At 37.1% G+C, this 13533-nt stretch overlaps 1 protein-coding gene across 17 annotated transcripts in view; it reads right to left on the bottom strand.

Moving 5' to 3' along the window:
- The window catches only part of KLC1 (kinesin light chain 1), a 62019-nt gene that overhangs the window by 21594 nt on the left and 26892 nt on the right, over window positions 1-13533 (bottom strand). For 16 of the 17 annotated variants that reach the window (XM_046942590.1, XM_040701314.2, XM_040701316.2 and 13 more), the window contains 6 exons: window positions 7092-7353; window positions 5407-5637; window positions 3543-3621; window positions 1443-1668; window positions 845-932; window positions 138-239 (listed from right to left, as the gene is read on the bottom strand). In XM_046942590.1, coding sequence (XP_046798546.1) covers window positions 138-239; window positions 845-932; window positions 1443-1668; window positions 3543-3621; window positions 5407-5637; window positions 7092-7352 — 987 coding nt within the window. In that variant the 5' untranslated portion in view covers window position 7353. Of the gene's footprint in view, window positions 1-137; window positions 240-844; window positions 933-1442; window positions 1669-3542; window positions 3622-5406; window positions 5638-7091; window positions 7354-10902; window positions 11137-13533 lie in introns of those variants that run through there. The other variant, XM_040701318.2, reaches the window with a different exon arrangement.

Raw genomic sequence — 13533 nt, 5'->3', positions numbered from 1 at the left:
TGGCAGATCTGTCCAATCAAACCATATAACAATTATAAGGATGTTTACTCCTGCCCCCAAAAAAGTCTATTCAAAGGTGTTCTGTTTGTTTGGGGCTTTTTTTGGTGGGTGTTTTTGTTTTGTTTTTGCAACTGTACCTTTTCTCTGATTTCCAGAGCTCGCTTACACAAAGGTTCAGCTTCTTTGTACTTTCCCCGTTTACCATAAAGAACTGCAAGATTGTTTAGAGTTGCTGCCACCTGCCAACAGAGAGAAGTATTATATCAATTTGCTGAGACAAAAAATTATCAAATTAATGTACCTGCAATGCAATGATGTTTTCAAATTTTCCTCTTGAATTTTGCAAATGAAGAGATTACCAAACGTCATTCACAAAGTTACCCCCAAAGTTATTTATACTCAGGCCTGCCTTGCTTCCAAACAAGCGGCACAATGAGATACCCCACTGATTTTTAACATTGGGTACAGAAGTTTGATTTATGCCTCATTTAAAAGGAGCAGCAAAACAAATCAGCAGTACACCTTCAATCTGAGTTCACTCAATCAACAGTGATTCGAGTAAGCAAATTAACATTCTTCTTTATAAATTCATTTCCCATAGAAGATCCATGCAATCTGATCCAAAAATCAAGGTAAGTGCAGTTCATTTGTGGTGAAACAGCATCGAATATAATGCTCACATTTACAAGAAAATGAATAATATTACAATGTGGCCTCCTACCTGTGCTACTTAGAGATAAGCCAGGTCTTAAAAACTTTCCTGTTGAGTTTAATATTAGAATCAGTTGAAAAAAAAATTCATCAAAAAGCAAAGCTAAAACCATAGTATTGCTTGTATACAAACCGCTGGATGATCTTTGCCCAAAGTCTTCTCACGGATAGCCAAGGCATCATTCAGGAGATTTGCTGCGTCTTTGTATTTGTTCTGGTCTCTGAATTTTAAAAAGTCATAATTAATACCGAGGATTCAGAATAGATGTCATAATAATGAAGCTGGCTTCAGTATTGGACTAAAGATGTTACCGTAACACTGGATTAATTGAGAATACGTTTAGGAACTGCAAGGCAAAAACATGAAGCTCATAACTGTAAAGTAGCTAGAGGGATGAGGACTAGCAAGTACAATTATGACTTTGTTGTCCAATTTATCTCTCTAGATTACCTGAAAGTGGATAACCAAGACATGCTTCTTCAGCATACCAAATAAGGATGGTACTAGATTTCAAAAATTGCTCTCACGACAAAGGCATAGGCAAAAATGCAGCAACTCACTTGAATTTTAGTATGGGTAGACATACATTTTACTGGACCCTCTTAAGGGTTTTAAAAAACAGGCATTGGAAAATAATAAGACAGAAAAAATGCTGGCCTGAACGCTGACAGGCTACAGCCAAAAGTCAACTATTTGTTTTGCTGGCATTTATCTATGTCACTATACAAACCTGTACACCAAAGCAAGTATGTTCAACATAGTGGCAACGTCGGGATGGTCATGGCCCGAAGTCTTCTCCAGATCTTCAAGAGCTTGTTTACAAAGAGGTACAGCAACCTCGTATCTACCTTGGGAAGCGTACTGAATAACAAGATTATGAAGGGTCCTTAATCTTGCTGGAATTTCATAGCCACCTTGCTGGGCAGCAGCTGCTGCACTGCTATGCTGCTGTTGAACTGGAAGAAATCCAAGAGATTTTAATTTGTTTAAAAAGATTGATATAACTTGAAGACATTTAACATTACTGCTCAAAGACACACAGGAGACTTGCTGAATTCTATTTCTTCAGTACATAGCATTAGTATCAGAATGGACCTCACTTAATTCTTCACATTCTGTCCATGCTTCATAAACAAAGGCACTGCATTAGTATTATTTTACAGTTTTACTAGCTCAGGAGGTCTGGTTAATAAACAAATGGAGAAAATAGAAAACTACGTCATACTTCACACCTCAGCAAACCATTAACAGTTCTCAAGACTATAACACAATTTTACAATCAGAAATATTAAAATTTCCCTACGGGAAGGAACACTAATGCAGACAAGCAAAGTACTGGCAGAACAGGTCAAATTATTTGTTCTTTTTCCATTATTATCTTTCTCTAGGTATGCTTTCGCTTTTGCTCATTTCCCTGTGTCTTATCAAGAAATGCCTAAGGTTGGCACAAAATGGATTAGAGCACCTTCGCTGCCACGGGTAACAACTATAACGGAAAAGACACCAAGTCAAAATCAGTGTCAACGTTTTGATTTTACTTACTAACCCTCAGGTTTAGCCATTTGTTTTCCAGTAGCTACTAGCTTTTGGTTGTTGCAACCCCTCCCACTCCTCCAAACTATCCCTTCTCTCTTTGCCTGGGAGATTTAATCTCTTACTCGTTTTTATTAAATTCTAAACACACAGAACAAGAGTTCCTGCCGCGAGACTTTCTTCTCTCTACTAAAGGAAACACTCTCACAGCAAGTAGGAGCCTTTTTTTGGTCAGTGGAATCATACAATTCCAAACCTACATCCACAATCACTGCCTGCCAATCACTGAAGCATTTGAGTATTTTTTTTTCTGGAGGTCAAGGAAATTACCAAAACAGCACCCTTCTGTGTAAAGCAAAATCATAAAAACATGGATGGACTACGCAGGTATACAGGCAGTTTTGCCATTACATTTTCCTAATCTAAAGCTCTAGGTAAGGCCAGATAAGCTCAGGATGAAGTCTGTGATCGACACTAACCATTCATAGTCCTGAAAATCTTCCCTCCATTGCTGTTGCTCATATACTCCATGCTTGATAGCACAGTAACCTTGTGTGTGCTCAAAATGGAAATTCAAAACTCTGTCGACTAGCAAGGTAGGGCCCTTCACTTTTCTTTTTCCTGTCATTTATCTACTAAGAGTCATTATATCACTAACACACCGCATATGCACTATCAATATATTGTATAATATCAGCTTTACGTCTGTAAGAAAAACAAACTATTTCAATAAGTAAGGCTGATCTATCAATGACTTCTTTCAACCCATAATTCAAACTTCATACCTATACATTGGTCCCTCTGACTTGAAGACAATATCTCTAGAATGAGTAATGAACTAAGGAAAACAATTTTAGCAAAGGACAAAAGATTGAATGAGAAAGACTTCATGCCCCAAAATGTTAAATCAGAACATTTAAAAGGTCATTAACAGAATTACCATCTGGGCAGACGACCAAAAAGCTTCAGTGTTTCAGAGAACATGCCCCTGTCACCTTGAACAATTTTCACCATTCTGAGGCCCACAAAAACAAAATACTGCGATACCAGTTTTGTACTGAAGTTACTTACACAAATTTTGCAACAGCTAGTAAACTCTTTAAAAATCTAGGCCCCAGTTCTACATAAAACAATTATCACAACCAGTTTTCCTGTTTCATTACTCTAGCAGGACAAGAGGCATTCACCACTTCACTCTGCCCCAGAAGACTGTACGTGTGGATTCACTTTTCTGATAAGCATCCTTAGCCTCAGCATTACAGAGATGCAGTAAAACTGCAAATAGAAATGTACTTACTTCCCTGACCTTGGTCATCTTCATCATTGGGGAACAAGTCATCCAAAGGCTCTTTGGTGGAATCTGTATCTTTATCCTCCTACAGAAAAAGCCCAAGCCCAAACAAATTGTTACGCAATTAAATCTGAAGCATCAAGTCAATTTAATGTGCAACTTTGAAGGAACTCTTCACATCCACAACTTCGGAATTGCTAAGAATAATGCTTCTTGTAGAAATTTAATGAAGGTCTCAACGTTCAAGTGTATTTACATCCTCTGTCCTAAAACAATATGGGACACCTTCAGGAGATCCAGGAATAGAAATCAGGTCTCCTAGATTTCAGTCTCAAATTAAGCTCCTAAGAATACATTTGCTACTTTTACCGAAACATTATGCCTACAGAAAAGTACCCATGGAAGAGCACTACTGAACACACACTTGTCTGTTGTACTTAGAATTTATACACGCAGACGAGCAAGTGAAAAGAATAAGGAGGTTAATCTCCAGAAGGAGAATAAACTTGGACTAGCAACCAGAAATAGATTATCCTCCCATCCTGTTTCACATACGTGAAGCCTACAGTATATACATATTTGAAGTTCTCAGAAATTTTAACCTCAGTAAGAAGAAAACCCAGCTGCACATTCCTTTTTTCTGGCCCTCCGTCCAACACTTTTTTCAACAGAAGAAAAGGTAACTGCTGCTGCTGGCACTCAGACTCAACGGTTGCAAAGCAGGCGCTCTGCAAAAACTAGCAGACTGATGAGACTATAAACTTCCCATCTGAGATCCATTTTTAGATGTGCTGATTCCAAGTTTACTTTGTGTGTATACAATTGACAAAAGGATAACAACATAGACTGTCCACATGGTTAGTGAAACCATAGAAGTGTTTTTGTTTACTTTGTTACTATGTGCCAATCAGATTTCAAGTAGTGGTGTTATTTAGACCATCTACAGATTATTGTTCAACTTTTAGAGCATAGAAGTCCGAGTATTTGCTCCTCCTGACCCTTTTCTTCTCCTTAAAGTTTATTAAATGGACTTCACTGGCAGTATTCAACCACAAATACCAACTCATGAAACAACACTGAGAAATTCTGAATGCATCTGATCAATTCTCACTATGTTAAAAAGGATTCAGTCAAGCAAGAATAAAACGCACATTTTCACCCATCATGTTGCTAATTGGTTATAACTGTAAGACATGACTGAGTAGGTCTGAACACACAAACTGAGATCTTTTCCTACAGTACTGCCCAGGAGAAGAAATAAAAACATGACATGAAGAGTAAATTAGTTAAAAGTCCTTTCAAGTGGTTAAGTTACTTCTGTAAATTGGAATTGTATCCATTTGCTCTCTGAATCTAAGAATATCTAACAAAATAGGTAATGATGACTGAAAATGTACATATGATCACAATGTACAGGAGAAGGTCAAGAAAGGAGATCCTATACTAGTGTAAAGATAGAAGCTATAGAGACTACACACAGCTTGCACTAGATATAAACAAAGTATTTTTCCTGTAGTCTAAATAATTCAAGTACCCTTTGTTCTTAGAATCCACAATAGTTTGCACTGCTCACTTATTTTTAACTGCCAAGCATATAGAAGGAAATTTTTGTCTCAAGTTCAGTTTGTAACTTTTAAGCTAGTAAAACACTGTTTTACAGATTTTTCTTTTTTTTTTTTAAATATCTACAGGCAGTAAAATATTTACTCTTACTCTAAGAATCTAAGTTATGTGACACTAGTATAAAGCAAGCACTTTAATGACATGTTTATGTTAGCAACAAATAAAAAGCTTCCGTCATTTTTTGCTAACTAGGCAGATGACAGCACATGCATAAATGTCAGCTGATTTTTATCATACAGCTACTTACTGATGGCGAAATATCATCATCATATTTTTTTAATTGATTCATGAATTCTAGATGCTTCTTTTCTTCCTCCAGTTGTGCCACAGATTGCTCACTTTTCTGTAGTTTCTGTTGTGTATTGGCCAGTTCATCCCGTAGCCACTGATTTTCCTGGCACAGTCGGCGAACCTGAGCACGCAGTTTTTGCTTCTCTGATTCCACTGCATTTAAGTGATTTGACAAGGCCATCATTACCTAAAAGGCAGAAAGTATCACATGACATACCTCCTTCAGAATGCAGTCGTGTATTCAGCACTGAAGTGTTTTATTACGTAAAACCTGCATCATTTGAGAGATCTGGACAACAGAATAACAGTAATACTTCAGTGATTATTATACTACTTAGATCTAAAGGTGCACACAGTTATACAAGCGCTTTATATACATATATATATGTATGTATACGTATGTATATGTAGGTATCTGAGTGTGCAGCTATCCTACATGTCTGAATCATCTTTTTGTCCTGTTACATGATACAGCAGCCATAAAGACAATCTACTTGGATTTTTTTTTTTTTTTGCAAAGCAATGTCAAATGAAAAATGAATGTTAAATGAAAGCCAAACACTACACACAGAAAACTCCACTTTCACTGTTTATGTTAATATACCACCAATACAAGTAGAAAGCATACCTTCAAAGAATGGGTGAGTGGTGATAATAAAAATCTCATTTTAGATGAGTTTGACACTCCTTAGTTACCAGTATTTCATCTCCTCGGTTTTGTGATTCTTTAAAGCAATGTTACTTCAATGTATTTTGAACTAAGCATTTAACGTGAAATAACTGCTGTTTTTAACTGAAATTTCATGTTTCTAAAACAAACATTAATTCTTCAGAAACTACTTTTTCCCTTTTAAAGGAAAATAAAACATGAGGAATCATTTCCTAACGCCAGTCCAAATCTCCAGACTTCAGCATCTAGCTTCTACACCTTCTACAGACAATACCTTCTTTTACTACAATAGTTTATGGAAGTTAGCACAGAGACCCCTCTTTAGGGCATACATGAAAGTTGCTCAAATTCTATACTGAATTCTTAACCTTCAAAATGCATTAAAATTCAATTTTGATTTGTTAAGGTGTTTAATAAATATTGGAGGCTCTTAAACCTCAAGAGCACTGTAAGCTTGTATAAAGAATCTCAGAATTAAAGGAATAAGAACACAAATGTAAGATCACAGCAGAGCTGAAAGGTCAGTTTCCTAACCCTAAGCAAACTCATTTGTCCATGACCTCCACACGCTGTATTTCAGAGTTAAAATGCTGATGCCTGGTTCCTGTTTGAGCAGCTCGTTACCTGACTAATGCCATGGAAAACTAATAGAAAATAGCAGCCACCTCACTGAAGCAAAGAGGAGCTTAGTTACGGGTTTCAGGGCTTTGAGACAGAATGTATAATTAGTTCTTTAACACGGTAAGACAGCCTCTATTAATTACAGCAGTCTGCTTCCTTAACATAAAATAACTTCCATGACTCAGCATACTGCTAATATTCAGTAATGCAAACGTACATCCATCAAAACTGATTATGTTTACTTTAAATTTCCAATCTGAAGTCAAGCAATGATCTTTCGTGATTTTTTTTTTAAATACACTAAAAATTTAGTCAAAATCTGAAATGCTTTATTTCTACTTGAGCTTTACCTGTGCTTCACTAAGGCCGAGCTCCAGCATCTCCAGTGACTTTCGAATCATGTTTGATTTTTCTTCAACCAGATTGGTTTCATCATCTTTCTTCAAACATTTCAGTGTTTCAAGTAAGCTCTGTAAAATCGAATTGTGTTCATTCTTCAGTGCCTCTAGTCCATTAATCACTTGCTTAGTTTTGGCAATGATTTCATCTTGAGTGAGCTTCTCCAACTTCTCTTCCTTTAGATACACCATTGTGGACATGTTTTCATACATTCTGAAAAGGAAGAATACTATACTTAACCAAAAGGTAAAAATAAAACAACAAACTATACACTTGTAGAGCTTTTCTTTCAGTCATTAAAACGTAAGAATTTGAAATGCATATTCATAATGGTATTTTTTTGCAACTTCCACAAAGTTTTTAAGTCCTGGCTTTGAACGACACTTTAAAGTTTCTAGTTTCTATTTCCAGAGTTAAGATTAACACCAATTCACAAGTCAACAACAAATGAAAAATCTATACATACAACAACATGGCAGAGGGATTTCTAATGAGCACCAAATAATCAGGCATCTGATTCTGGTTAACCAAATAATAGGATTCTGGTTTGTACAAAGTAAATATAGGAGCTGGTGTATGAAAGAACACATTATAATCTGATAGATGCCACTATTTGTTTATTACAAATATCCACAAAACAACACCTGAAGAAACAGTATCCAATCCTCTAAAAAGACTGAGAGATCAGTTATGGAAAAAACTGAAGTCTTAGCTTTACTAGTCCTTGGAAAAGGACAATTTCTGTTTTGAAATTAATAACTGCCCCCCAAGACACTGTAGCTATACATATAGGCGTTCATATAGAATCACAAACAGACGTTGGATTGTCTACGGATCTAGACAACTGTTTTGATGAAGCTGCAACAGCTGCTAAATGCTGGAAAAATGGTTTGTATAGCACAACCTTTGTGAGAAACATTTCACTGCACTATTTCATCAATAGCTCACAAACTGCATTAAGGCTATAAGACTTCTGGATGTTCATAAATGCCTCTACCAAATGCAAAGTATAGAAAGTCCTGCATTTTTATGATTGCATGTCCTGTTAACGAAGTACCAACCAAGTATAACAGTGTTGAACTACAAACAGAAGATGGAAATCAACTGACCCTATTTCAACATCACCAGAAAAATGTCCTATAATGAAAACAGAAAATGTAGAAAGATACAGATATCTTCAAGTGTACTGAGAAGTACACAAGGGAACAAGCATCCACACATGCACCTCGTCATGACAACAGCTGGAGTATGCGCTTACTCTACAGTATTACATAAAAAGAATGCTGCTCGTTCTCTTTATATACACTCAAATCACCCTCTCTGTTATGACTTCTGCAATGTGATTTGCAAAATCATACTCATTTCTCACAAAAGAGCCACATACTAGTTTATTTTGTTATCAGCTATTGTCTGAAAACACAGATAATCTAGAAAGCAGTTAATTCAGTTTTACCACAATTTAACTTCATATGAACTTCATATTCACAAAGCGATGCAATCTGGAGCACATGTATCTGTATAAAACACCGAATTCAGCATGGCCTAAGGAATCAACTCACCAAATCCTGATGAGCAGAACACTAATTACATATTTCCCATTTATAACCAGAGAAATATTACCTGAAATGCATAAATACCATTTTTTACAAGGCAAACTCTCAAAAATCATGTATAGATGAATTATAATTTAATTTAAGCAAAATCTGTAAATACACACTTCTAACAAGCACACTCATATAAGGAACTGCTACAGGTTATGCTAACTGCAGCACATGGTTCAATGCTAATTATCATCTAGCATACCTTTACGCCTTCAATTAACAATTTCCATCCTAAAAACAAGAATAGAACCTTTGATCATACAGAAATAAAAAGGCAGAGGACATCAAGAAAACAGGCTTTCATTTTGTGTTAGAGAAGTCTCATTTATAATTATCTAGAGCTTCACTACAACATTTCCTATGTTCTCCAAAATGAGTTTGTAATCATTTGCTTCTGTCTTATGTGAACGGGAGTAGCAATTCCTTCTGCAAGCTGCAGTGTTTTGGAGTCACTCTGTAACATCACAGATGGAAAGGAGGTGTGTGCAAATGAGCGTGAGGTGCATATGGAGGTTTAAAATAAGAATTTGTACATATAAACCACAGCATCAAAATGAAATGAACAGAGATAAATTAACAGCCATTCACTGGCACTAAAATGATAAATAAATAAATAAAAAGTAATACCAAAAGCTATATCAGGCCCTGTAAAACTTAACCCTTCACGTGGAAATGAGTGAAGTAGCCTGGGAAGTATCTATCCAACAGAAGAAAACCAGCAAAGAAACACATCTGGGTGCACAGTTACATCTCAGGTGTGAAATGTCACCACAGGGAAAAAGGGCAGCGTTGTTCAGGGTTTTGTATGTTATACTTTGAAGAATAATTTAGAAAAGGGAGAGAAACAAACATTCAGTTTATCATGCTATTGGGTTCTCTGTAAGCCTCAGATTAGTAATTAAATACTTGATATCTTTTAAGAGTAGTGTGGTGGTGCAGTGCTATATCCATGATATTTTAAAAACCTATTGTACAACAGGGCACACCTACTCAAACATGGCCATATTTGCAAACATAGTGATACAATTTGTTTACACACACACACACATCAGAGCTAACTACTTAAGCTCTTGAACTCCTATTTAAGGATCTCAAACACAAATGGTTTTCTGTGCTCACCTACTTTAAGGAAAAAACATTGTCATTTTCCTGTAGATTACAATTTTATTCAGGTAGATGAATTCTAAATAATTTCTGATTTCTTGAACGGAAGTACACTTAACTGTATGAGTCCTCCTTTCAAATGAAACTTATCAAGCTTGGAAGATAAATTTGTAATCACATTTTGTGTCTGATCATTACTGCTTTAAAAGACAATTTGAAAAAAAATTATCTGTGAAGTGCTGTGGCAAATAAAATTCTTCCAATCCTCCTTGCTCTACGTGCACAGAAAGCAGCCAGGACTGCTGAGCACAGCAGAATAATGTGTCAGCATATAAGAAAATCACCATTTCCCTAACAGAAAAACTACAAGACCTGCTCAGGCCAGCCCCACTGCTCCTGCCATCTACATGCACTGCGAACTCCACGCAGACCTACTATCTGTCAGTTTGACCTTCCTCCTTCTCCAATACATACCTACCAGTTCACTGTTTTGAATAATGAGTCTGTTCAAGGGCTTTTAACCCTAATTTCACTCCCAGTTTCTCCTTAATTAAATGACAAGGCTCAGTATCTTAAATCTGGTGTGTACATGCTTCCTTCTGCATTAGCTGCAATCTACAAGTCATTAACTCCCTGCTCAAACCAGGCACACGTCTCATTACATCACAGAAAGCACTGCTCGAACTGCTTTCCCTGCTCAGCTTAGTAACGGAGAGCACCGCATCTCAAACAAACCTAAAAAGATCACAAGCTTTCCAAGCACAGAAAGAAAAACCACCAAAAAAAGAAAGCGATGCAAAACAGCCTGCCAGGGCGGGCTGAAAAAATATCCCAGTTCAAATGCACTGCTGTTATTCTCTGCAGTCAGACACGTCCAAGTCTAAAAAAATAGATAAGCAAGAATCTTCAATCCAAGATGTTACTTTCTCTATTAAGCTACTTCTACTAGCACAAGTCCCATAACTTAAGAAATGTACAATATTCTCTCTTCCTTTGGCTTGCCCTCCTTTTAACCAAAACGGTCCTTAACATTCAGGCCTTTTATTTCAATACTTGCCATCTCTGATGCCGCAGAAAAATCAGCGTAGCTTTTTCCCTGTGCTTGACGTATACAGGGCTGCAGCTGAATTCCAATGCTATATGAGACTCTTCTCATCATATTGTATTTGAATCCATATGAACCTCCAGAGAATAGAAAATCTTGAGCTGCATCTGGAAAAAACGTACAGCTGGAGGTCAGGCTGAAGGTACAGTTGCTGACCCACTTCTATAATCAGAATGCTGCTGCTCTTCTGTACTGCCTCAGGTTTCCAAATATATGATCTCAAAAATGTCTTCGCAGTTCAGTTCACGTGTACACAGCTACCTTAACAATAGCTCGGTGAGAGCAATTAGCAGCACATACTGGAGGCCACAAACCACTGACCAGAAGCAGATCGGCAGATGGGGCTGCACTTGATCAGCAACCAACTTTAAGCTGAGAGAAGTCCTTTAGAAAAGGATGTGTTTAAAAATAAAAACAATTCACACCTTGGACTTTTTTTTCCTATTAACTTCCTGCTAGCAAGCATCTGAATTAAAGCAACAACAAAAACACATTATTGTGCTCCCTTGCCAGCTTCCAGCTGACCCTGATTGCAGAAGCCTGCCCTGCCACTTGGTTTAAAACAAAGGTATGCAAGGTGAATACTATAAAAAGGACACATGTAATCCTTTAATGTCAAGGGTACACATTCTAAGAAAAGCTCAGAATGAAGTTTGTAATTTGGCCTACGACGTAACACTGCAAGACACTTTTCTTGGTAAGCAAACATACTGTGCAAGGACTTAGTGTGCTTGGGAGGATGAATCCACAGGGTGCAAACTCCTGGAAACCCCATTAGCTGTCATTAAGGCTAAACAATGTTTAAGTGAAAAGCATTAAAACATAACTCCAAGTAAGCCTATAGCACGGCTGATGCTGACAGCTCTCTGACAAAGCTATGAGGATTCCTACCATAGAGTTCATCTACTTAGATTTCTGTACCACAACACTACATTACAGCAACACTGGTGAAGCACATGCAGCTCATTAGCAATCATATCTGCATTTTCATCAGTAATAAAACACTATTTTAAAACAAATATTTTTGTGTTTCTCAAGGATAATTGACCAAAAAAAAAACCCTTCAGAGTAATTTCAGCCTTACTATAGCAAGTAAACTACTTTCATTAGAATTGTGACTTTCCACTGAAATAGTTAATTCAGTGAAACCCTTACACAGCATAGAATTATCTGGAGTGGCATAAAGGTGTCTTATAAATAAATAGATCGTTATTCCTCTTAAAGGTCGTTATGGTGTTAATCCTTTGATAGTACTCCACCAAGTTAACACATCAAGCTACCATTTCTATACCATGATATAGTTAAATCTGCATCCAAGACTGACGACCTGCCAATGTAACCACTTCCAAAGCATCTTTTAGATTCACCCACACATGGAATTTCATAACTCTGCAGAGTTCAACCAAATCCCCATCTTGCCCCTCCTGTGCTCTTGGGTCACAGTGCTATTCCTCCTCCAAAAAGAGGCATCTGCTTGGATCCTACATGTAGTCCACATGCATCACAAGCATGAAAAGCTTAGTCTCTATGCATTCCCGGGCCCTAGCATTTCAGGCTCCTAATGAAGATAGGTGAAAATAAAACCTTTCTATCCATTTGTTATCACATCAGAGATTGCTCTTTGTCAAAGCCGAAGCAAGCACACAAGAAATCTGACAGGTGTGTGGCAAGCTCTAATACCCGTTTGTTAATTTTAGTTACGCCCATACAGCCTCTGAAGAGAGACAGACAGCAAGTCTCAGTCTCCTCCTCCTGGAGCAAGGCAGTTGCTTCACTATTGCATTACTGCTTTGTCAACACCAAACAGCATCTGTCGCTCTCCTCCAAAGCTGTACTTTGTTTCTTGTGAGCACTAATAAGCACCTTCATGCAGCCACAAATAGACCTCAAGAAAGCAGAGCATTTTGCCTGTTCACTACAGCACTGTCACAACATACCATAGGATTTATCTCATTCTTACGACCACAAAGCCCACCTCACTGTGACAACCAGAGATTAAGGCACATATTAACAAAAAGAGTAGTTACATAAAGGCAGAATAAGCATTCTTAAATGAATCACAAGTTGAGTGATTTAAGAAGTCATCATATTTACACGCAGTTATTAAAAATACTTGTGACAAGAATGGAAGATACACTGAGGAAAAAAATCAAGGATAATTATTCAAGAATTTGTATTGAAGTTGAAGATTTTGTTGTTACACAGACATGCTTTATGAAATACCTACTTCAAGTGGATTGAAGGGAAATTGTGACTATTTGTAAGGAAATACTGACAAGACAGTTTGAGTTGCAAATCCCACATTTTTTTTACCCTTAGTATTCCAATTAGTTTCTGGGTGGGAGCAGCACTTGGCTCCTCTTGTGCTTACCAACCTGTGCAGCCATGCCTTCAGCCTATAGAATACATTTTCAGTAGACAGATTCTAGCCGATGAGAGAATCTCTTTGGTGGAACAGAGAAATGCAGCTATAGCAAAATTAAAGATAAATGTCTTGCAATTTTAAGCTGTCAATAGCATCTATTTATCTTAATTCTACACAGCACTCAGGTAAAAGTACAGGAGTGTTTCCAAACGGTGCAT

The sequence above is a fragment of the Gallus gallus genome, chromosome 5 (genome assembly GCF_016699485.2).
Source record: "Gallus gallus isolate bGalGal1 chromosome 5, bGalGal1.mat.broiler.GRCg7b, whole genome shotgun sequence".
NCBI lineage: Eukaryota > Metazoa > Chordata > Aves > Galliformes > Phasianidae > Gallus > Gallus gallus.
The sequence above is the reverse complement of the archived record's forward strand: the minus strand, read 5'-3'. Positions and strand labels throughout refer to the sequence as shown.